The sequence below is a fragment of the Ranitomeya imitator genome, chromosome 7, assembly GCF_032444005.1.
Source record: "Ranitomeya imitator isolate aRanImi1 chromosome 7, aRanImi1.pri, whole genome shotgun sequence".
NCBI classification, from domain to species: Eukaryota; Metazoa; Chordata; class Amphibia; order Anura; family Dendrobatidae; genus Ranitomeya; species Ranitomeya imitator.
In genome coordinates this window covers 223,302,550-223,329,752 of record NC_091288.1, presented here as the reverse complement: position 1 = coordinate 223,329,752, position 27,203 = coordinate 223,302,550, and the positions used below count along the sequence as shown (strand labels likewise).

General features: G+C 53.3%; 1 protein-coding gene across 1 annotated transcript; it reads right to left on the bottom strand.

Moving 5' to 3' along the window:
• Positions 1–26,311, bottom strand: LOC138645687 (uncharacterized). The gene is made up of 6 exons (XM_069735155.1): positions 26,246–26,311; positions 18,254–18,534; positions 11,290–11,502; positions 9,514–9,539; positions 3,041–3,094; positions 1–386 (listed from the first exon to the last, which is right to left on the bottom strand). Exons 2-6 carry the CDS (start codon positions 18,507–18,509, stop codon positions 213–215), a joined length of 723 nt encoding a protein of 240 aa, XP_069591256.1. The 5' UTR covers positions 18,510–18,534; positions 26,246–26,311; the 3' UTR covers positions 1–212.
• Between the last annotated feature and the right edge of the window lie 892 nt (positions 26,312–27,203).

Below are 27,203 nucleotides of genomic sequence, written 5' to 3'. Positions count from 1 at the left end.
TACAATGAAGTCGCTGTCAGCAGATCGTCTGTTTATTCCTTAGTGAACATTTTTACTGGATTGTGAGAACAGATGTTTAACCCGATCCTGGCCGAATAGGAACAAAACGAGGACTAATAAGAAATCAGGCCAAAACTGGAGATGTGAAGCTCCGCGGGGGCCGGACTAGCTGTCACCAGCTGATGACCTCACTGACTGGGTGGGGCTCATAGTCACACAGAGCTGTGGTTGTAGGGAGTGGTAGCCAAGATGGTGACGTGCCGAGCTGGGGCCACCGTGGTGTGGGGCGTAGTATTCCCACCCTGATGAGAAGTGCTCAACACTATGACGAGAATGATCACAGTAATGGCTGCACAAGCGATGGCGACAATCATCCTTCGGCGATTCTGAAAGAGAAAGAACATTGGTGTTACACGTCAGAATCCAGGAGGAACACCGACATGACTATGTGGCACCATGTTCGGGGCCAGGCCGGCCATTCTGGAAAATGCCAAATCACAACACCTGACAGTATCCGCGTCCTCATGCCGACAATATGGTAACAGCTCGGCGTCCACTGCTGTGAAGGAGCAGAGCGCCACTGACTCCTTGCTCCACCACTGACTCCAGCAGGACACAGGCTGCTGCAGAACTGCGGTCTGAAAGAGGTCGGCGCCATACAGGGGACGATATTGCGGGATCACATCACTGCATCGCTGCGCTGCCACTGGCCCACTGTATATGTGACAGGAAACAGAGGCTGCAGTGGACCGGAACTAGTAATAGGTGACTATTTGCTTTTGGGGATTTATGTTAATAGGCCATCATACTATTTGATGGGACTGTGGGGTGCATTGTACTGCATGTGGGGGGGGGGGGACTGTGGGGTGCATCATACTGTGTGTGGGGGACTGTGGGGTGCATCATACTGTGTGTGGGGGACTGTGGGGGCAGCATACTGTGTGTGGGGGACTGTGGGGGCAGCATACTGTGTGTGGGGGACTGTGGGGGGCATCATACTATGTGTGGGGGACTGTGGGGTGCATCATACTGTGTGTGGGGGACTGTGGGATGCATCATACTGTGTGTGGGGGACTGTGGGGGCAGCATACTGTGTGTGGGGGACTGTGGGGTGCATCATACTGTGTGTGGGGGACTGTGGGGGCAACATACTATGTGTGGGGGACTGTGGGGTGCATCCTACTGTGTGTGGGGGACTCTGGGGGCAGCATACTGTGTGTGGGGGACTGTGGGGGGCATCATACTATGTGTGGGGGACTGAGGGGGCAGCATACTGTGTGTGGGGGACTGTGGGGTGCATCCTACTGTGTGTGGGGGACTCTGGGGGCAGCATACTGTGTGTGGGGGACTGTGGGGTGCATTATACTGTGTGTGGGGGACTGTGGGGTGCATCATACTGTGTGTGGAGGACTGTGGGGGCAGCATACTGTGTGGGGGGACGGTGGGGTGCATCATACTATGTGTGGGGGACTGTGGGGTGCATCGTACTGTGTGTGGGGGACTGTGGGGTGCATCATACTGTGTGTGGGGGACTGTGGGGTGCATCATACTGTGTGTGGAGGACTGTGGGGGCAGCATACTGTGTGTGGAGGACTGTGGGATGCATCATACTGTGTGTGGGGGACCGTGGGGTGCATCTTACTGTGTGGGGGACTGTGGGGTGCATCATACTGTGTGTGGGGGGTCGTCACTACTGGATGGGGGATCATGGACCTTTATAAATGTTCCAAGGAGGATATCTCCCTCTTTCTAGCACATCGTCTGAGTAGCAATGTTTTGGGGGAGGGGGCGACTACAGCAATGATATCATTTTTTAAGTATTGGAGTCACTGTTCCTTGCTACAGGTGCAGTATTAGGGTCACACACAGCAGCGGCTCAGTATTGGGGTATCGGCAGGATGAGGGGTCTGTGCAGGTTGGGCATAGATATGGACGGTGCTGGAGATGTGAGAAGTCAGATGTGTCTGTTGTATTCTCTGCAGACGAGTCCTGGCCGGAGAAGTCGTTATGTCGGTCTGGGCCAGATGGAAAAGGCGGGAAAAGTGAACGACTCCATCAGAAAGAACGTCAGCGGTAAGTCCTGCCCCTGGTCTACATCTGGCCTTGGATACTGCCAATATTGGTCTTTGTATAGTTTAGTATGTAGGGGTTCGTTAGTCCGGGTATCGCAGCATTGACAATGATATTATGGTGCAGGGCACGGGGGGCACCATTACTGTCTGCGGCACTGGCTATAGTGCTGTGTGGCGGAGAATATGAGGATGCGCTGGAGAAGCAGTAACCAGTGATGTCTGTGTTACATTCTGCAGGGAGCGTTATGGATGGAAGAAGAGGTCATAGCGGTCTGGGCCGAAAGGAAAAGAAAAGACAATGAGCGACAACAATCAGCGAGACGTCACGGGTGTAGACCTGATGTCACCACTATATGGTCACTGTGTGGCGGTGATATGTAAGGATACTGATGAGTATTATCACTACTGTATATGCTGGGAATATGCGGGAATGGAGTGGCGGTATTATTCATCTATTGTACTGCAGGGTTGATGCTGATATTGGTCTTGGTACAATCATGTTTCTTATAGGGGTGGTCCGGGTTCTGCAGACCCTCACAGTGTGTAGTATAGAGTGCAATGTGCGCACCATTAGGATCCCGCTCCGCTTACCGGTCCCAGCAATCAGTATTTGACTACACGTGCACAAATCACAAACTTGCAGTCAGGTAATGATGTCGGGCACTGGTAAGCGCCACATGGCAGGATTCCGTCACTGGGAGGTCATGGCGTGGCGGTATTATAGGAAATCTAGGTCTTGTAGTAACTCTTGACTTCCTTCAGGCAGGGTGATGTTAGTAATGCAGACCCCCATCTGGAGAAGGATGGGGGCAACATGGGCCTGTAAGTTTCACATGCCAGGGCCTGGATTATGGGGTCACCCAGAAAGACCCTGAACATGTAGACCTGAATTTGTGTCCAGAACCCGGCATCTGCTGATATCTAACATGGAGGAGGAAAAAACGGCGGAAATATCCAAGAAAACTTACCATGCGGAGACCGGAGGCCACGGAGATGTGTCCGTCTGTCCATCGCTCCCCACCCTGAAATAATAAACACATGATCCAGGTAGACAGGCGGGTGGTGTATGTGAGTGGATGTACGCTGTGCGCGACTGCTCTCAAGGGAAGGAGTTCTCCAAGATTTTGGAGGAGTTTGTGGGAAATGTTTCCCCTTCATCCAGAAGAGCATCTGTGAGGTCAGACCCGGAGAAACGTCCATTATAGGATGGGGCTGAGGTCCGGGCCGCTCATGTTCTCCCCTTCTTGTCTGTTTGGACCTTGTGGTCTGGGCACCGCCATGGGGGACAGATAAGGGCCATCAGATGCCGATAGAGAAGTGCGATTTGTCATTGCTTGGGACACGTCTCCTCTAGAGTCTGGTGTTGGCGGATTTACACGGGTCCATCTGACGCTGCCTTCCTGACCTCTATCCCCCGGCCCATCCTGGGGTCTTCTCCCACATTTCCTACTCTCCAATCACGTCTCTGTACTGATGTGTCCTTCATTTCTCTGTTATCATACGTATAGCTCCCTTCTTTCCTCTGTCCACTTTCCCTCTTCAGCCTGGGTTTCTCCGCTGTTAAATATTCCCCCCGGGGCTCCTATCCCCCGGCCCTTCCTGGGCTCTTCTCCCACCTTCCAATCATTTGTCATCTGTTACACTTTATCATTAATACGTTTGATCCCATTTTTTCCCCTCTAACTTTAATCAGTTTGTAACTTCCAGGTGAACTTTCCTCCCTTCCCAAGTTCCCTATTGGTTTCATTGTTTCTGGGGGTCTTCCCTGTGTATTTTGGGCCTTTGATCTGTTGTTGTGCTTTGAACATTTGTTATACTCAACTGATAAAGACACCGGTACGGTGTAGAAACGCATTGTGAATAAAAAGCCTTATCCTCGTCATCATTTCTGAAGAATTTATTTCTTCCAGCCACCAACGTGTTCATCCAACTGGATCCAATGTCTCCTGAAGGATTTATCCACTGGCTGGGGGGCAGCGGCTGCTTACCTTCATACTTACATAGCACTCTCCTATGCTCCCTCCACCAGGTGAGCGTCACCAGCACTCTCCTACTCTCCCTCCACAAGGTGAGCATCACCAGCACTCTCCTACTCTCCCTCCACAAGGTGAGCATCACCAGCACTCTCCTACTCTTCCTCCACCAGGTGAGCATCACCAGCACTCTCCTACTCTTCCTCCACCAGGTGAGCATCACCAGCACTCTCCTATGCTCCCTCCACAATGTGAGCATCACCACCAGTCTCCTGCTCTCACCCCATCAAATGAGCATCACCAGCACTCTCCTACTCTCCCTCCACCAGGTGAGTGTCACCAGCACTCTCCTGCTCTCCCTCCACCAGGTGAGCATCACCAGCACTCTCCTACTCTCCCTCCACAAGGTGAGCGTCACCAGCACTCTCCTATGCTCCCTCCACCAGGTGAGCGTCACCAGCACTCTCCTGCTCTCACCCCACCAGATGAGCATCACCAGCACTCTCCTGCTCTCCCTCCACCAGGTGAGCATCACCAGCACTCTCCTACTCTCCCTCCACAAGGTGAGCGTCACCAGCACTCTCCTATGCTCCCTCCACCAGGTGAGCGTCACCAGCACTCTCCTACTCTCCCTCCACAAGGTGAGCGTCACCAGCACTCTCCTACTCTCCCTCCACAAGGTGAGCGTCACCAGCACTCTCCTGCTCTCCCTCCACAAGGTGAGCGTCACCAGCACTCTCCTACTCTCCCTCCACAAGGTGAGCGTCACCAGCACTCTCCTACTCTCCCTCCACAAGGTGAGCGTCACCAGCACTCTCCTGCTCTCACCCCACCAGATGAGCATCACCAGCAGTCTCCTACTCTCCCTCCACCAGGTGAGAGTCACCAGCACTCTCCTACTCTCCCTCCACCAGGTGAGCGTCACCAGCACTCTCCTACTCTCCCTCCACAAGGTGAGCGTCACCAGCACTCTCCTACTCTCCCTCCACAAGGTGAGCGTCACCACCAGGCTCCTGCTCTCACCCCACCAGGTGAGCGTCACCAGCACTCTCCTGCTCTCACCCCACCAAATGAGCATCACCAGCACTCTCCTACTCTCCCTCCACCAGGTCAGCATCACCAGCACTCTCCTACTCTCCCTCCACAAGGTGAGCGTCACCAGCACTCTCCTGCTCTCCCTCCACAAGGTGAGCGTCACCAGCACTCTCCTACTCTCCCTCCACAAGGTGAGCGTCACCAGCACTCTCCTGCTCTCCCTCCACAAGGTGAGCGTCACCAGCACTCTCCTGCTCTCCCTCCACAAGGTGAGCGTCACCAGCACTCTCCTACTCTCCCTCCACCAGGTGAGCGTCACCAGCACTCTCCTACTCTCCCTCCACAAGGTGAGCGTCACCAGCACTCTCCTGCTCTCCCTCCACAAGGTGAGCATCACCAGCAGTCTTGTACTCTCCCTCCACCAGGTGAACGTCACCAGCACTGTCCTACTCTCCCTTCAACACGTGAGCAACACCAGTACTCTCTTACTCTCTCTTCACAGCACTGTCCTTGTCTCCCTTCACCAGGTGAGCATCACCAGCACTCTCCTACTCTCCCTCCACCAGATGAGCATCACCAGGCTCTCCTACTCTCCCTCCACCAGGTGAACGTCACCAGCACCAGGAAGGTGACGGGCACAAGGGGGCATTCTTTGCGTCTGGAGGAGAGAAGGTTTTTCCACCAACATAGAAGAGGATTCTTTACTGTTAGGGCAGTGAGAATCTGGAATTGCTTGCCTGAGGAGGTGGTGATGGCGAACTCAGTCGAGGGGTTCAAGAGAGGCCTGGATGTCTTCCTGGAGCAGAACAATATTGTATCATACAATTATTAGGTTCTGTAGAAGGACGTAGATCTGGGGATTTATTATGATGGAATATAGGCTGAACTGGATGGACAAATGTCTTTTTTCGGTCTTACTAACTATGTTACTATGTTAGCACTCTCCTACCTAGTGAGTGTCACCAGCACTCTCCTACTCTCCTACCTGGTGAGCGTCACCAGCACTCTCCTGCTCTCACCCCACCAGATGAGCGTCACCAGCATACTACTATCCTCCCTCCATCAGCTGAGCGTCACCAGCACTCTCCTACTCTCCCTCCACCAGGTGAGCATCAGCAGAAGTCTCCTACTCTCCCTCCACTAGGTGAGCATCACCAGCAGTCTCCTACTCTCCTTCTACCTGGTGTGTGTCACCAGCACTCTCCTACTCTCCTTCTACCTGGTGTGTGTCACCAGCAGTCTCCTACTCTCCCTCCACTAGGTGAGCGTCACCAGCAGTCTCCTACTCTCCCTCCACCAGGTGAGCATCACCAGCAGTCTCCTACTCTCCCTCCACAAGGTGAGCGTCACCAGCACTCTCCTGCTCTCCCTCCACAAGGTGAGCGTCACCAGCACTCTCCTACTCTCCCTCCACCAGGTGAGCGTCACCAGCACTCTCCTACTCTCCCTCCACAAGGTGAGCGTCACCAGCACTCTCCTGCTCTCCCTCCACAAGGTGAGTGTCACCAGCACTCTCCCTCTACCAGGTGAGTGTCACCAGCAGTCTTGTACTCTCCCTCCACCAGGTGAACGTCACCAGCACTGTCCTACTCTCCCTTCAACACGTGAGCAACACCAGTACTCTCTTACTCTCTCTTCACAGCACTGTCCTTGTCTCCCTTCACCAGGTGAGCATCACCAGCACTCTCCTACTCTCCCTCCACCAGATGAGCATCACCAGCACTCTCCTGCTCTCCCTCCACCAGATGAGCATCACCAGCAGTCTCCTACTCTCCCTCCACCAGGTGAACGTCACCAGCACCAGGAAGGTGACGGGCACAAGGGGGCATTCTTTGCGTCTGGAGGAGAGAAGGTTTTTCCACCAACATAGAAGAGGATTCTTTACTGTTAGGGCAGTGAGAATCTGGAATTGCTTGCCTGAGGAGGTGGTGATGGCGAACTCAGTCGAGGGGTTCAAGAGAGGCCTGGATGTCTTCCTGGAGCAGAACAATATTGTATCATACAATTATTAGGTTCTGTAGAAGGACGTAGATCTGGGTATTTATTATGATGGAATATAGGCTGAACTGGATGGACAAATGTCTTTTTTCGGTCTTACTAACTATGTTACTATGTTAGCACTCTCCTACTCTCCTACCTAGTGAGTGTCACCAGCACTCTCCTACTCTCCTACCTGGTGAGCGTCACCAGCACTCTCCTGCTCTCACCCCACCAGATGAGCGTCACCAGCATACTACTATCCTCCCTCCATCAGCTGAGCGTCACCAGCACTCTCCTACTCTCCCTCCACCAGGTGAGCATCAGCAGCAGTCTCCTACTCTCCCTCCACCAGGTGAGCATCAGCAGAAGTCTCCTACTCTCCTTCTACCTGGTGAGCATCACCAGCAGTCTCCTACTCTCCTTCTACCTGGTGTGTGTCACCAGCACTCTCCTACTCTCCCTCCACTAGGTGAGCATCACCAGCAGTCTCCTACTCTCCTTCTACCTGGTGTGTGTCACCAGCACTCTCCTACTCTCCCTCCACTAGTTGAGCGTCACCAGCAGTCTCCTACTCTCCCTCCACCAGGTGAGCATCACCAGCAGTCTCCTACTCTCCCTCCACCAGGTGAGAGTCACCAGCAGTCTCCTACTCTCCTTCTACCTGGTGAACGTCACCAGCAGTCTCCTACTCTCCCTACACCAGGTCAGCGTCACCAGCAGTCTCCTACTCTCCCTACACCAGGTGAGCATCACCAGCAGTCTCCTACTCTCCCTCCACAAGGTGAGCGTCACCAGCACTCTCCTGCTCTCCCTCCACAAGGTGAGCGTCACCAGCACTCTCCTACTCTCCCTCCACCAGGTGAGCGTCACCAGCACTCTCCTACTCTCCCTCCACAAGGTGAGCGTCACCAGCACTCTCCTGCTCTCCCTCCACAAGGTGAGTGTCACCAGCACTCTCCCTCTACCAGGTGAGTGTCACCAGCAGTCTTGTACTCTCCCTCCACCAGGTGAACGTCACCAGCACTGTCCTACTCTCCCTTCAACACGTGAGCAACACCAGTACTCTCTTACTCTCTCTTCACAGCACTGTCCTTGTCTCCCTTCACCAGGTGAGCATCACCAGCACTCTCCTACTCTCCCTCCACCAGATGAGCATCACCAGCACTCTCCTGCTCTCCCTCCACCAGATGAGCATCACCAGCAGTCTCCTACTCTCCCTCCACCAGGTGAACGTCACCAGCACCAGGAAGGTGACGGGCACAAGGGGGCATTCTTTGCGTCTGGAGGAGAGAAGGTTTTTCCACCAACATAGAAGAGGATTCTTTACTGTTAGGGCAGTGAGAATCTGGAATTGCTTGCCTGAGGAGGTGGTGATGGCGAACTCAGTCGAGGGGTTCAAGAGAGGCCTGGATGTCTTCCTGGAGCAGAACAATATTGTATCATACAATTATTAGGTTCTGTAGAAGGACGTAGATCTGGGGATTTATTATGATGGAATATAGGCTGAACTGGATGGACAAATGTCTTTTTTCGGTCTTACTAACTATGTTACTATGTTAGCACTCTCCTACCTAGTGAGTGTCACCAGCACTCTCCTACTCTCCTACCTGGTGAGCGTCACCAGCACTCTCCTGCTCTCACCCCACCAGATGAGCGTCACCAGCATACTACTATCCTCCCTCCATCAGCTGAGCGTCACCAGCACTCTCCTACTCTCCCTCCACCAGGTGAGCATCAGCAGCAGTCTCCTACTCTCCCTCCACCAGGTGAGCATCAGCAGAAGTCTCCTACTCTCCTTCTACCTGGTGAGCATCACCAGCACTCTCCTACTCTCCTTCTACCTGGTGTGTGTCACCAGCACTCTCCTACTCTCCCTCCACTAGGTGAGCGTCACCAGCAGTCTCCTACTCTCCCTCCACCAGGTGAGCTTCACCAGCAGTCTCCTACTCTCCCTCCACCAGGTGAGAGTCACCAGCAGTCTCCTACTCTCCTTCTACCTGGTGTGTGTCACCAGCAGTCTCCTACTCTCCTTCTACCTGGTGAACGTCACCAGCAGTCTCCTACTCTCCCTCCACCAGGTGAGAGTCACCAGCAGTCTCCTACTCTCCTTCTACCTGGTGTGTGTCACCAGCAGTCTCCTACTCTCCTTCTACCTGGTGAACGTCACCAGCAGTCTCCTACTCTCCCTCCACCAGGTGAGAGTCACCAGCAGTCTCCTACTCTCCCTACACCAGGTCAGCGTCACTACCACTCTCCCTCCATAGGGTGTCACCATATTGTGCACTCTGACTCCCACTTCTAGATTTACACATAGAAATGATGGTCCCTATTCATGGAGATTACTGGTTTGTACTCTGGTCTTGATGAAGTATCTGCTGGAGTAAGAAGCCCAAATTTTGCTAAAGCCGTTTGTGTATTAGTGTAATGTGTGCAGTCTGTGGGTCGGCACTTACCGGGGTGCTTGCCCTGTGCTTGGCACCTGCAAAAAGAAAGAATAACATCTTACTTTTTTTATTAGATTTGTAGCTTTGTCTTGCTGTCCTCAATACCCCCAGTTTAGGTCCCAGGCCCCATGATTAGTTACTATGCTCTCATATTCAGTTTCTATTTCCCCAGGTTTAGTTTCCACCCCTTATGCTTAGTTTCTAGCCCCCTCAGGTTTAGTTTCCACCCCTCAGGGTTGGTTTCTAGCCCCCCCCATGTTTAGTTTCTAGCCCCCCATGTTTAGTTTCCACCACTCGTGTTTAGTTTCTAGCCCCTATATTTAGTTTCAACCCCCCGTGTTTACTTTATAGCCCACCATGTATAGTTTCTAGCCCTCCCATGTTCAGTTTCTATACCCCCCATGTTCAGTTTCCACCACTCATGTTTACTTTCTATCCCCCCATGTTTAGTTTCTAGCCCCATGTTCATTTTCTATCCCCCATGTTCAGGTTCCACCCCCATATTTAGTTTCTAGCCCCACATGTTCAGTTTCCAGCCCCCCCCCCCCCCATGTTCAGTTTATAGCCCCCATGTTTAGTTTCTAGCCTCCGCCCCCCCCCTCCCCCCATTGTTCAGTTTCTAGCCCACAGGTTTAGTTTCTAGCTACTCATGTTTAGTTTCTAGCCCACCATATTTAGTTTCCACCACTCATGTTTAGTTTCTAGGCCCTAAATTTTAGTTTCCACCCCTAGGTTTAGTTTCTAGCCCCCCATGTTCAGTTTCCTGCCCACCATGCTCAGTTTCCACCCCATATTTTTATTTCTAGCCCCCCCATGTTTAGTTTCTAGCCCCTCATGTTCAGTTTCTAGCCCCCATGTTCAGGTTCCACCCCCATATTTAGTTTCCAGCCCCCCATGTTTAGTTTCTAGGCCCCCTTATTGTTCAGTTTCTACCCCCAGGTTTAGTTTCTAGCTACTCGTGTTTAGTTTCTAGCCCACCATATTTAGTTTCCACCACTCATGTTTAGTTTCTAGGCCCTATATTTTAGTTTCCACCCCTAGGTTTAGTTTCTAGCCCCCCATGTTCAGTTTCCTGCCCACCATGTTCAGTTTCCACCCCATATTTTTATTTCTAGCCCCTCATGTTTAGTCTCTAGCCCCCCCATATTTAGTTTCTAGCCCCCCATGTTCAGTTTCCTGCCCCCCATGTTCAGTTTCCAGCCCCCCATGTTCAGTTTCTAGCTCCCATGTTCAGGTTCCACCCCCATATTTAGTTTCTAGCCCCACATGTTTAGTTTCTAGCCCCCCATGTTCAGTTTCTAGCCCCCATATTTAGTTTCTAGCCCCCCATGTTCAGGTTCCACCCCCATATTTAGTTTCTAGCCCCACATGTTCAGGTTCCACCCCCATATTTAGTTTCTAGCCCCACATGTTTAGTTTCTAGCCCCCCCTCCCCCCCATTGTTCAGTTTCTAGCCCCCAGGTTTAGTTTCTAGCCCAACATGTTTAGTTTCTAGCTACTCATGTTTAGTTTCTAGCCCATCATATTTAGTTTCCACCACTCATGTTTAGTTTCTAGGCCCTATATTTTAGTTTCCACCCCTAGGTTTAGTTTCTAGCCCCCCATGTTCAGTTTCCACCCCATATTTTTATCTCTAGCCCCCCCATGTTTAGTTTCTAGCCCCCCATGTTTAGTTTCTATTTCCCCCCATTGTTCAGTTTCTAGCCCCAGGTTTAGTTTCCAGCTACTCATGTTTAGTTTCTAGCCCCTATATTTTAGTTTCTAGCCCCCCATGTTTAGTTTTACCTTTTATTATCCTCTTCATCTCCTCCAGAGATCGCAGGGCACTAACCGAGGACTGGTACCCACTTCCATAAAGATTGGCTTTATCTGCAGAGCTGAAGAGGAACAGATCCAGGGCGAATTTCCCGATACTCTGCTGATGAGAGAGGATCCTGGACTTCTCCTCTTCGCTGCTGCTCTCCAAATCATCGATCACCACCAGGACATTATTTCTTCCTGAAAAAGTCACCAATGGAAAATAACGTGGGGGAATCGACTGATGGCTGTGTATACAGTCACCTGAGTATGGGGCTGTGATTAATCACCGGCATCTAAGGTGTCCTTGTGGAGAGAGACAAGCCAGGCCTGGCATGTCAGAGCGAGGAGACCTATAGGCCATGCATGCTCCCCTGGGAAAGTAAATATGCAAATTGAAGAAGCAATTTGCATAGTCACTGGCAGACACGGTGTGTGGGAGGGCTCCTGCAGTGTCGGTGCCCAGGAACAGGGATGAAGTTCAGGCAGCGCTCGCTCTGAGCAGGCAACAATGTAATCAGGATGTGAGATGGACGCTCTGCTGGTGGGATTGTTATAGGGGGTCAAGTCCGAGAGGGAAATGTTTAGTTTGCATTTTGGGGGTGACAGACGCCTTGTAAACCAAGAAGAAAATCGTCTTCCTTTTATTTACTGATCGTAGTGAATTCAAAATGTTCTGCTATGGATACCGGGATGCGATGGATTTCTGTTATTTCCGATATGTACAGATAAATGTCGCAGTTGAAGGTGCAAGCGGAGGCGCAGGTGAAGGTGCAAGCGGAGGCAGAGGCGCAGGTGAAGGTGCAAGCGGAGGCAGAGGCGCAGGTGAAGGTGCAAGCGGAGGCAGAGGCGCAGGTGAAGGTGCAAGCGGAGGCACAGGTGAGGGTGCAAGCGGAGGCACAGGTGAAGGTGCAAGCAGAGACACAGGTGAAGGTGCAAGCGGAGGCAGAGGCGCAGGCGAAGGTGCAAGCGGAGGCACAGGTGAAGGTGCAAGCAGAGACACAGGTGAAGGTGCAAGCGGAGGCAGAGGCGCAGGTGAAGGTGCAAGCGGAGGCGCAGGTGAAGGTGCAAGCGGAGGCAGAGACACAGGTGAAGGTGCAAGCGGAGGCAGAGGTGAGGGTGCAAGCGGAGGCAGAGGCGCAGGTGAAGGTGCAAGCGGAGGCAGAGGCGCAGGTGAAGGTGCAAGCGGAGGCAGAGGCGCAGGTGAAGGTGCAAGCGGAGGCAGAGGCGCAGGCGAAGGTGCAAGCGGAGGCACAGGTGAGGGTGCAAGCGGAGGCACAGGTGAAGGTGCAAGCGGAGACACAGGTGAAGGTGCAAGCGGAGGCACAGGTGAGGGTGCAAGCGGAGGCAGAGGCGCAGGTGAAGGTGCAAGCGGAGGCGCAGGTGAAGGTGCAAGTGGAGGCGTAGGTGAAGGTGCAAGCGGAGGCAGAGGCGCAGGTGAAGGTGCAAGCAGAGGCACAGGTGAAGGTGCAAGCGGAGGCAGAGGCGCAGGTGAAGGTGCAAGCGGAGGTGAAGGTGCAAGCGAAGGCAGAGGCGCAGGTGAAGGTGCAAGCGGAGGCAGAGGCGCAGGTGAAGATGCAAGCGGAGGCAGAGGCGCAGGTGAAGGTGCAAGCGGAGGCAGAGGCGCAGGTGAAGGTGCAAGCGGAGGTAGAGGCGCAGGTGAAGGTGCAAGCGGAGGCAGAGGCGCAGGTGAAGGTGCAAGCGGAGGCGCAGGTGAAGGTGCAAGCGGAGGCGCAGGTGAAGGTGCAAGCGGAGGCAGAGGCGCAGGTGAAGGTGCAAGCGGAGGCAGAGGCGCAGGTGAAGGTGCAGGCAGAGGCGCAGGTGAAGGTGCAAGCGGAGGCACAGGTGAGGGTGCAAGCGGAGGCAGAGGCGCAGGTGAAGGTGCAGGCAGAGGCGCAGGTGAAGGTTCAAGCGGAGGCAGAGGCGCAGGTGAAGGTGCAAGCGGAGGCAGAGGCGCAGGTGAAGGTGCAAGCGGAGGCAGAGGCGCAGGTGAAGGTGCAAGCGGAGGCAGAGGCGCAGGTGAAGGTGCAAGCGGAGGCGCAGGTGAAGGTGCAAGCGGAGGCAGAGGCGCAGGTGAAGGTGCAAGCGGAGGCAGAGGCACAGGTGAAGGTGCAAGCGGAGGTGAAGGTGCAAGCGGAGGCAGAGGCGCAGGTGAAGGTGCAAGCGGAGGCAGAGGCGCAGGTGAAGATGCAAGCGGAGGCAGAGGCGCAGGTGAAGGTGCAAGCGGAGGCAGAGGCGCAGGTGAAGGTGCAAGCGGAGGCAGAGGCGCAGGTGAAGGTGCAAGCGGAGGCAGAGGCGCAGGTGAAGGTGCAAGCGGAGGCGCAGGTGAAGGTGCAAGCGGAGGCGCAGGTGAAGGTGCAAGCGGAGGCGCAGGTGAAGGTGCAAGCGGAGGCGCAGGTGAAGGTGCAAGCGGAGGCGCAGGTGAAGGTGCAAGCGGAGGCGCAGGTGAAGGTGCAAGCGGAGGCGCAGGTGAAGGTGCAAGCGGAGGCAGAGGCACAGGTGAAGGTGCAAGCGGAGGTGACGGTGCAAGCGGAGGCAGAGGCGCAGGTGAAGGTGCAAGCGGAGGCAGAGGCGCAGGTGAAGGTGCAAGCGGAGGCAGAGGCGCAGGTGAAGGTGCAAGCGGAGGCAGAGGCGCAGGTGAAGGTGCAAGCGGAGGCAGAGGCGCAGGTGAAGGTGCAAGCGGAGGCAGAGGCGCAGGTGAAGGTGCAAGCCGAGGCAGAGGCGCAGGTGAAGGTGCAAGCGGAGGCAGAGGCGCAGGTGAAGGTGCAAGCGGAGGCAGAGGCGCAGGTGAAGGTGCAAGCGGAGGCGCAGGTGAAGGTGCAAGCGGAGGCAGAGGCGCAGGTGAAGGTGCAAGTGGAGGCGCAGGTGAAGGTGCAAGCGGAGGCAGAGGCGCAGGTGAAGGTGCAAGCGGAGGCAGAGGCACAGGTGAAGGTGCAAGCGGAGGTGAAGGTGCAAGCGGAGGCAGAGGCGCAGGTGAAGGTGCAAGCGGAGGCAGAGGCGCAGGTGAAGGTGCAAGCGGAGGCAGAGGCGCAGGTGAAGGTGCAAGCGGAGGTGAAGGTGCAAGCGGAGGCAGAGGTGAAGGTGCAAGCGGAGGCAGAGGTGCAGGTGAAGGTGCAAGCGGAGGCAGAGGCGCAGGTGAAGGTGCAAGCGGAGGCAGAGGCGCAGGTGAAGGTGCAAGCGGAGGCAGAGGCGCAGGTGAAGGTGCAAGCGGAGGCAGAGGCGCAGGTGAAGGTGCAAGCGGAGGTGAAGGTGCAAGCGGAGGCAGAGGCGCAGGTGAAGGTGCAAGCGGAGGCAGAGGTGCAGGTGAAGGTGCAAGCGGAGGTGAAGGTGCAAGCGGAGGCAGAGGTGCAGGTGAAGGTGCAAGCGGAGGTGAAGATGCAAGCGGAGGCAGAGGTGCAGGTGAAGGTGCAAGCGGAGGCAGAGGCGCAGGTGAAGGTGCAAGCGGAGGCGCAGGTGAAGGTGCAAGCGGAGGCGCAGGTGAAGGTGCAAGCGGAGGCAGAGGCGCAGGTGAAGGTGCAAGCGGAGGCAGAGGCGCAGGTTAAGGTGCAAGCGGAGGCAGAGGCGCAGGTGAAGGTGCAAGCGGAGGCAGAGGCGCAGGTGAAGGTGCAAGCGGAGGCAGAGGCGCAGGTGAAGGTGCAAGCGGAGGCAGAGGCGCAGGTGAAGGTGCAAGCGGAGGCAGAGGCGCAGGTGAAGGTGCAAGCGGAGGCAGAGGCGCAGGTGAAGGCGCAGGCAGAGGCGCAGGTGCATCATGGCTGCTGCTGTTCCCAGTCTTTTCACCCATTTCGCCACCCCGTGCAGATGCCAGGCAGGGGGTGAAGATGATGTACGTGGTGACCATTGAGCTGCCTCTTTAGAAGTCGAATTACAAGGGTCGTGCAGAATTACAAAAAATAATGGTTGTTCCCTTGCAGACGCAGCGCCACCACTCTACATGGCTCTGCCCGGTAATGCAAATCAGTCAAATTCAATTGAATGTGTCTGCGGTGCGATTACCTTCATAACCTAAGAACAGATGTGGCGCTGCTTTTCCAAAAACTACACAGGGACATTTCTCTAAGCCCGGACCACCCCTTGAAGTGAGTCAGACTATAGTTTAGGTAATCAGCATATGTAAGGGGGTGTCAAGATGGTGAATCAGTGGGATCGCTGCAGGTTTCTAATCACGGAAGACCGACCACCAATAGCAAATATAGGGAGAGCAGAAACAAAGATGGACAAATCCCCGAATGTGTGATGGGGGGCCCGAGGCAGCACTGGGGGACGGAAGGGTCTGAGGCCGCAACAAAGCGACAGATTGGTCTGAGGCCGCACCCAAGGGACGGAGGGGATGAACAAGGGGATGAGGCCGCACCTGCGGGATGGAGACCCTCAAACTGATCAAGGCTTAACCGTTTGGGTTGACAGGGTCGGAGATAGTGGAGACGCTGTACCACCTCCTAGTAGAAGCGCCAGGTACAGTGGGTACGGAACATATTCAGACCCCTTAAAATGTTTTACTCTGATTCATTGCAGCCATTTGGTAAATTCAGAAAACTTCATTTTTTCTTCATTAATGTCCACTCTGCACCCCATCGTGACTGAAAAACACTGAAATGTAGAAACTTTTGGAAATGACCCTTTGCTCAGTATTGAGTAGAAGCCCCTTTTGAGCTAGTACAGCCATGAGTCTTCTTGGGAATGATGCAACAAGTTTTTCACCCCTGGATTTGGGGATCCTCGGCCATTCTTCCTCGCAGATCCTCTCCAGTTCCGTCAGGTTGGATGGGGAACGTTGGTGGACGCCATTTTCAGGTCTCTCCGGAGATGCTCCATTGGGTTTAGGTCAGGGCTCTGACTGGGCCGGTCAGGAATGGTCACAGAGTTGTTCTGAAGCCACTCCTTTGTTATTTTAGCTGTGTGCTTAGGGTCATTGTCTTGTTGGAATGTGAACCTTCGGCCAAGTCTGAGGTCCAGAGCACTCTGGAAGAGGTTTTCATCCATGATCTCTGTACTTGGCCGCATTCATGTTTCCTTCAATGACAACCAGTCGTCCTTTCTCTGCAGCTGAAAAACACCCCCATAGCATGATGCTGCCTCCACCATGTTTCACTGTGGGGATTGTATTGGGCAGGTGATGAGCAGTGCCTGGTTTTCTCCACACATACCGCTAAGAATTATCACCAAAAAGGTCTATCTTCATCTCATCAGACCTGACAATCTTATTTCTCATAGCCTGGGAGTCCTTCATGTGTTTTTTTTAGTAAACTCTATGCGGCTTTACATAGTAACATAGTTAGTAAGGCCGAAAAAAGACATTTGTCCATCCAGTTCAGCCTATATTCCATCATAATAAATCCCCAGATCTACGTCCTTCTACAGAACCTAATAATTGTATGATACAATATTGTTCTGCTCCAGGAAGACATCCAGGCCTCTCTTGAACCCCTCGACTGAGTTCGCCATCACCACCTCCTCAGGCAAGCAATTCCAGATTCTCACTGCCCTAACAGTAAAGAATCCTCTTCTATGTTGGTGGAAAAACCTTCTCTCCTCCAGACGCAAAGAATGCCCCCTTGTGCCCGTCACCTTCCTTGGTATAAACAGATCCTCAGCGAGATATTTGTATTGTCCCCTTATATACTTATACATGGTTATTAGATCGCCCCTCAGTCGTCTTTTTTCTAGACTAAATAATCCTAATTTCGCTAATCTATCTGGGTATTGTAGTTCTCCCATCCCCTTTATTAATTTTGTTGCCCTCCTTTGTACTCTCTCTAGTTCCATTATATCCTTCCTGAGCACCGGTGCCCAAAACTGGACACAGTACTCCATGTGCGGTCTAACTAGGGATTTGTACAGAGGCAGTATAATGCTCTCATCATGTGTATCCAGACCTCTTTTAATGCACCCCATGATCCTGTTTGCCTTGGCAGCTGCTGCCTGGCACTGGCTGCTCCAGGTAAGTTTATCATTAACTAGGATCCCCAAGTCCTTCTCCCTGTCAGATTTACCCAGTGGTTTCCTGTTCAGTGTGTAATGGTGATATTGATTCCCTCTTCCCATGTGTATAACCTTACATTTATCATTGTTAAACCTCATCTGCCACCTTTCAGCCCAAGTTTCCAACTTATCCAGATCCATCTGTAGCAGAATACTATCTTCTCTTGTATTAACTGCTTTACATAGTTTTGTATCATCTGCAAATATCGATATTTTACTGTGTAAACCTTCTACCAGATCATTAATGAATGATGTCTTGCACTGAGGAGAGGCTTCCGTCGGGCCACTCTGCCATAAAGGCCCGAGTCGTTGAGGCTGCAGTGATAGGTGACTTTGTGGAACTTTCTCCCATCTCCCTACTGCATCTCTGGAGCTCAGTCACAATGATCTTGGGGTTCTTCTTTACCTCTCACCAAGGCTCTTCTCCCGCGATTGCTCAGTTTGGCTGGACGGCCAGGTCTAGGAAGACGTCTGGTGGTCCCAAACTTCTTCTGGCTCCTCGGCCAGTTCCTTTGGCCTCATGATTCTCACGTGGTCTGACATGCACTGTGAGCTGTGAGGTCTTATATAGACAGGTGTGCGCCGTCCCAAATCAAGTCCAATCAGTTTAATTACACACAGCTGGACTCCAATGAAGGAGGAGAACCATCTCAAGGAAATGGACAGCATGGGACTTACATAGGAGAGTCTGAGCAGAGGGGCTGAAGACTTATGACCATGTGATATTTCAATTTTTCTTTTTTAATAAATTTGCAAAACTTTCTACATTTCTGTTTTTTTTCAGACAAGATGTGGAGCAGAGTGAACATTAATGAGAAGAAATGAACTTTTTTTGAATTTACCAAATGGCTGCAATGAAACAAAGGGTGAAAAATGTAAAGGGGTCTGAATACTTCCCGTACCCACTGTAGATATATGGTAGACACCTGACTCCGACAGCACGGCCCCATGTAAAGATGTGAATCACCCTCACCGTACACCTCGCAGAGTAACCGCAGCTCCTCATCGTACAGGGAGTCTACGACGTCGGTGACATTGACCCTTCCGCGCTTCTTCGTGTGGTAGAGAATGCCAAAGTCGCACTTTTCCGTCTCTTCCTGGAAGTTCTGGAATCTGTTTGTGATGGTCACACATCGGACGTCGTTCACACTGCGGCTGCTCACAAGGACTTTCACCAACCAGTTATAAGTAGATTCATCCTCTCGAGAGAAGACACCGACCAGCACCATCGTGACCTGCGGTCTACAGACAACGCTGGAACAGAACCCCAAAAACAGCGGTTAACATCACCCCAACATGAGGATGGTGGACACCGAGCTGATGATGTCACTGCACCAGCAAGTGATGTCACCGGCGAGACACCAGAAAAATAGGAGATCAGCCCAGCTGACAACTCCAGGAGGAGACCGCCGACAACCACATGGACAGTGCACGTCACCCGCGGTAACTTCTACACTAATGGAATGGGCACCGTGGTGAGCGCCGCCATCGCGGGAGACACCCTGAGCATCACCTGTGGGGTCACCTCACACCAAACTATGGGTGATGTCAGAGGAGGGAACTGGACAAGACGGAGGCGGGAAACTTCCCCCATCATTGCCCTGTACTGGGGCCACAGGTAACTCCCGGGACGTAACAGGACGCAGAGGACGCACAAGTCACAGAAACGGCGAAACGTTCTGTCTGTGCAGAACAGGAATCAGATGAACCAATGGCAAATAATAGTATTATACTCAGACGTATCGCACGCCGTACACAGAAGCATCACACACCGTACATAGAGGGATCGCACGCCGTACACAGAAGCATCACATGCCGTACACAGAGGGATCGCACGCCGTACACAGAAGCATCACACACCGTACATAGAGGGATCACACGCCGTACATAGAGGGATCACACGCCGTACACAGAGGGATCGCACGCCGTACACAGAAGCATCACACACCGTACATAGAGGGATCGCACGCCGTACACAGAAGCATCACATGCCGTACACAGAGGGATCGCACGCCGTACACAGAAGCATCACACACCGTACATAGAGGGATCACACGCCGTACATAGAGGGATCACACGCCGTACATAGAGGGATCACACGCCGTACACAGAAGCATCACACACCGTACATAGAGGGATCGCACGCCGTACACAGAAGCATCACATGCCGTACACAGAGGGATCGCACGCCGTACACAGAAGCATCACACACCGTACATAGAGGGATCACACGCCGTACATAGAGGGATCACACGCCGTACACAGAAGCATCACACACCGTACATAGAGGGATCGCACGCCGTACACAGAAGCATCACATGCCGTACACAGAGGGATCGCACGCCGTACACAGAAGCATCACACACCGTACATAGAGGGATCACACGCCGTACATAGAGGGATCACACGCCGTACACAGAAGCATCACACACCGTACATAGAGGGATCGCACGCCGTACACAGAAGCATCACATGCCGTACACAGAGGGATCGCACGCCGTACACAGAAGCATCACACACCGTACATAGAGGGATCACACGCCGTACATAGAGGGATCACACGCCGTACACAGAAGCATCACACGCCGTACACAGAAGCATCACACGCCGTACATAGAGGGATCACACACCGTATACAGAGGGATCACACGCCGTATACAGAGGGATCACACGCCGTACACAGAAGCATCACACGCAGTACACAGAAGCATCACATGCCGTACACAGAAGCATCACACGCCGTACATAGAGGGATCGCACGCCGTACACAGAAGCATCACATGCCGTACACAGAGGGATCGCACGCCGTACACAGAAGCATCACACACCGTACATAGAGGGATCACACGCCGTACACAGAAGCATCACACACCGTACACAGAAGCATCACACGCCGTACACAGAAGCATCACACACCGTACATAGAGGGATCACACGCCGTACATAGAGGGATCACACGCCGTACACAGAAGCATCACACGCCGTACACAGAAGCATCACACGCCGTACATAGAGGGATCACACACCGTATACAGAGGGATCACACGCCGTATACAGAGGGATCACACGCCGTACACAGAAGCATCACACGCAGTACACAGAAGCATCACACGCCGTACATAGAGGGATCACACGCCGTACACAGAAGCATCACACACCGTACACAGAGGGATCACACGCCGTACACAGAAGCATCACACACCGTACATAGAGGGATCACACGCCGTACACAGAGGGATCACACGCTGTACACAGAAGCATCACACACCGTACATAGAGGGATCGCACGCCGTACACAGAAGCATCACATGCCGTACACAGAGGGATCGCACGCCGTACACAGAAGCATCACACACCGTACATAGAGGGATCACACGCCGTACACAGAAGCATCACACACTGTACACAGAGGGATTGCACGCCGTACACAGAAGCATCACACACCGTACATAGAGGGATCACACGCCGTACACAGAAGCATCACACACCGTACATAGAGGGATCACACGCCGTACACAGAAGCATCACACACCGTACATAGAGGGATCACACGCCGTACACAGAAGCATCACATGCCGTACACAGAGGGATCGCACGCCGTACACAGAAGCATCACACGCCGTACATAGAGGGATCACACACCGTATACAGAGGGATCACACGCCGTATACAGAAGCATCACACACCGTACACAGAAGCATCACACACCGTACACAGAAGCATCACACGCCGTACATAGAGGGATCACACACCGTATACAGAGGGATCACACGCCGTACATAGAGGGATCACACGCCGTACACAGAAGCATCACACGCAGTACACAGAAGCATCACACACTGTACACAGAGGGATCACACGCCGTACACAGAAGCATCACACGCCGTACACAGAAGCATCACACACCGTACACAGAAGCATCACACACCGTACATAGAGGGATCACACGCCGTACACAGAAGCATCACACACCGTACACAGAAGCATCACACACCGTACATAGAGGGATCACACGCCGTACACAGAAGCATCACACACCGTACATAGAGGGATCACACGCCGTACACAGAAGCATCACACACCGTACATAGAGGGATCACACGCCGTACACAGAAGCATCACATGCCGTACACAGAGGGATCACACGCCGTACATAGAAGCATCACACACCGTACATAGAGGGATCACACGCCGTACACAGAAGCATCACACACCGTACATAGAGGGATCACACACCGTACACAGAAGCATCACATGCCGTACATAGAGGGATCGCACGCCGTACACAGAAGCATCACACACCGTACATAGAGGGATCACACGCTGTACACAGAAGCATCACACACCGTACATAGAGGGATCACACGCCATACACAGAAGCATCACACACCGTACATAGAGGGATCGCACGCCGTACACAGAAGCATCACATGCCGTACACAGAGGGATCGCACGCCGTACACAGAAGCATCACACACCGTACATAGAGGGATCACACGCCGTACACAGAAGCATCACACACTGTACACAGAGGGATCGCACGCCGTACACAGAAGCATCACACACCGTACATAGAGGGATCACACGCCGTACACAGAAGCATCACACACCGTACATAGAGGGATCACACGCCGTACACAGAAGCATCACACACCGTACATAGAGGGATCACACGCCGTACACAGAAGCATCACATGCCGTACACAGAGGGATCACACGCCGTACATAGAAGCATCACACACCGTACATAGAGGGATCACACGCCGTACACAGAGGGATCACACGCCGTACACAGAAGCATCACACGCCATATACAGAGGGATCACACGCCGTACACAGAGGGATCACACGTCGTATACAGAGGGATCACACACCATATACAGAGGGATCACACGCCGTACACAGAAGCATCACACGCTGTACACAGAGGGATCACACGTCGTATACAGAGGGATCACACACCATATACAGAGGGATCACACGCCGTACACAGAGGGATCACACGTCGTATACAGAGGGATCACATGCCATATACAGAGGGATCACACGCCGTACACAGAAGCATCACACGCTGTACATAGACGGATCACACGCCGTATACAGAGGGATCACACGCCGTACACAGAGGGATCACACGCCGTATACAGAGGGATCACAGTGTACACAGAGGGATCCTACACCGTACACAGAGGGATCACACGCCATACACAGAGGGATCGCACGCCGTACACAGAAGCATCACACACCGTACATAGAGGGATCACACGCCGTACACAGAAGCATCACATGCCGTACATAGAGGGATCACACGCCGTACACAGAAGCATCACACACCGTACATAGAGGGATCACACGCCGTACACAGAAGCATCACACGCCGTACATAGAGGGATCACACGCCGTACGCAGAAGCATCACATACCGTACATAGAGGGATCACACGCCGTACACAGAAGCATCACATACCGTACATAGAGGGATCACACGCCGTACACAGAGGGATCGCACGCCGTACACAGAAGCATCACACACCGTACATAGAGGGATCACACGCCGTACACAGAAGCATCACATGCCGTACATAGAGGGATCACACGCCGTACACAGAAGCATCACACGCCGTACATAGAGGGATCACACGCCGTACGCAGAAGCATCACACGCCGTACATAGAGGGATCACACGCCGTACACAGAAGCATCACATACCGTACATAGAGGGATCACACGCCATATACAGAGAGATCACACGTCATATACAGAGGGATCACACGTCATATACAGAGGGATCACACGTCATATACAGAGGGATCACACGTCATATACAGAGGGATCACACGTCATATACAGAGGGATCACACACTGTATACAGGGGCATCACACACGCCATGTACACAGACATCACACACCATCGCGCACACACACCGTATACACAAACATCACACACACATGCTGTATATACAGACATCACACACCGTATACAGACATCACACACTGTCGCACACACACCGTATACACAGACATCACACACCGTCACACAAACAGCGTATATAGACACTCGCTCTATATACAGACATCACACACACACCGTATATAGACATCACACACGTCACACACACAGCGTATATAGACACTCGCTCTATATACAGACATCACACACCGCGTATAGACATCACATGCAGCATATACACAGACATCACACACCGTCGCACACACCATATACAGACATTACGCACCGTCGCACACACGCCGTATAGACATCACACACCGTCGCACACACACCGTATAGACATCACACACAGCGTATACAGACATCACACACCGTCGCACACACCGTACACAGACATCACACACCGTCGCACACACCGTATACAGACATCACACACCGCGTATAGACATCACACACAGCATATACACAGACATCACACACCGTCGCACACACGCTGTATACACAGACATCACACACTGTCGCACTCATGCCGTATACAGACATCACACACTGTCGCACACACCATATACAGACATTACGCACCGTTGCACACACACGCCGTATAGACCTCACACACTGTCGCACACACACCGTATACAGACATCACACACCATCACACACACCGTACACAGACATCACACACCGTCGCACACACGCCGTACACAGACATCACACACCGTCGCACACACGCCGTACACAGACATCACACACCGTCGCACACACGCCGTACAGACATCACACACCGTCGCACACACGCCGTACAGACATCACACACCGTCGCACACACGCCGTACACAGACATCACACACCGTCGCACACACCGTACACAGACATCACACACCGTCGCACACACGCCGTACACAGACATCACACACACGCCGTACAGACATCACACACCGTCGCACACACGCCGTACACAGACATCACACACCGTCGCACACACGCCGTACACAGACATCACACACCGTCGCACACACACCGTACACAGACATCACACACCGTCGCACACACACCATACAGACATCACACACCGTCGCACACACGCTGTACAGACATCAAACACCGTCGCACACACGCCGTACACAGACATCACACACCGTCGCACACACGCCGTACACAGACATCACACACCGTCGCACACACACCGTACACAGACATCACACACACGCCGTACACAGACATCACACACCGTCGCACACACGCCGTACACAGACATCACACACCGTCGCACACACGCCGTACACAGACATCACACACCGTCGCACACACGCCGTACACAGACATCACACACCGTCGCACACACGCCGTACACAGACATCACACACCGTCGCACACACACCGTACACAGACATCACACACACGCCGTACACAGACATCACACACCGTCGCACACACGCCGTACACAGACATCACACACCGTCGCACACACGCCGTACACAGACATCACACACCGTCGCACACACGCCGTACAGACATCACACACCGTCGCACACACGCCGTACACAGACATCACACACCGTCGCACACACGCCGTACACAGACATCACACACTGTCGCACACACGCCGTACACAGACATCACACACCGTCGCACACACGCCGTACACAGACATCTCACACCGTCGCACACACACCGTACACAGACATCACACACCGTCGCACACACGCCGTACACAGACATCACACACCGTCGCACACACGCCGTACAGACATCACACACCGTCGCACACACGCCGTACACAGACATCACACACACGCCGTAGACATCACACACCGTCGCACACAAGCCGTACAGACATCACACACCTTCGCACACACGCCGTACACAGACATCACACACCGTCGCACACAGACATCACACACCGTCGCACACACGCCGTACACAGACATCACACACCGTCGCACACACACCGTACACAGACATCACACACACGCCGTACACAGACATCACACACCGTCGCACACACGCCGTACACAGACATCACACACCGTCGCACACACGCCGTACACAGACATCACACACCGTCGCACACACGCCGTACACAGACATCACACACTGTCGCACACACGCCGTACACAGACATCACACACCGTCGCACACACGCCGTACACAGACATCACACACCGTCGCACACACACCGTACACAGACATCACACACCGTCGCACACACGCCGTACACAGACATCACACACCGTCGCACACACGCCGTACAGACATCACACACCGTCGCACACACGCCGTACACAGACATCACACACACGCCGTAGACATCACACACCGTCGCACACACGCCGTACAGACATCACACACCTTCGCACACACGCCGTACACAGACATCACACACCGTCGCACACACACCGTATACAGACATCACACACCGTCGCACACACGCCGTACACAGACATCACACACCGTCGCACACACGCCGTACACAGACATCACACACCGTCGCACACACGCCGTACACAGACATCACACACACGCCGTAGACATCACACACCGTCGCACACACGCCGTACAGACATCACACACCTTCGCACACACGCCGTACACAGACATCACACACCGTCGCACACACACCGTATACAGACATCACACACCGTCGCACACACGCCGTACACAGACATCACACACCGTCGCACACACGCCGTACACAGACATCACACACCGTCGCACACACGCCGTACACAGACATCACACACCGTCGCACACACGCCGTACACAGACATCACACACCGTCGCACACACGCCTTACAGACATCACACACCGTCGCACACACGCCGTACACAGACATCACACACCGTCGCACACACACCGTACACAGACATCACACACCGTCGCACACACGCCGTACACAGACATCACACACCGTCGCACACACCCCGTACACAGACATCACACACCGTCGCACACACACCGTACACAGACATCACACACCGTCGCACACACGCCGTACACAGACATCACACACCTCACCTCGCTGTTTCCTCGCTGCTGTGGTCTCGGTGTTTGCGCCGCTGATCACACCCTGCGCACTCATATAGAAAGTGAAATTACGGTGGAGCAGACACGGTGCCCCTCCCGGGATATCATTAACCATCGCTGTTCATTATCAGTTTCCTTTCTTAATAAACAGGTGGGGACGTCAGCTCGCTGCAGCCGAGTATCTCAGCAGATTAGATGGGATTAGATACACACTTCCCCGCACTTTTAGGGAGCACGTTTATAGTAGATACAGCGCCCCCCTGAGCAGTGGTGGGGTCGGGTATTGCAGCTCTCCAGTATTCCCTTCTGTACAGCCGAGCTGTAATACCGGACCCCACCACTGCTCAGGGGGGCGCTGTATGGGAGACAATGTCTCTGACCGCACCTTGAGAAAGAAAGGCGAAACGCGCTTGGGTGTCGGCGTGGCACGTGTCCGGACTGTGATATACTATGGGTGAGCAATGCTAATGGGGGTGTTATAGGCTCCAGTGATCGTGAACGCACTTATAATGATCCCTGGAATAGTTTCACCTTTAACACTCATTTCCTCACACATAATTATGCACTAAGCACTGTATGGGATGCACAGTACATGTATGTCATTGGTTGTCTGGACATTAGTAGCCATCACTACCTCATCCTAGTCTGTAATGGGTTAATTGTTTTGATTAATAAAAGTTATATGTTTCTTTACAATTGGACCTATTACTCCTATTTTCCCAGCATGTAATGCCCAGCAATCTCCAGAGATTAAGCACGTAATACCCAGCATGTAGTACCCAGCATGTAGTACCCAGCATGTAGTACCCAGCATGTAATACCCAGCAATCTCCAGAGATTCAGCATGTCATACCCAGCATGTAATGCCCAGCAATCTCCAGAGATTCAGCACGTAATACCCAGCAATCTCCAGAGATTCAGCATGTAATACCCAGCATGTAGTACCCAG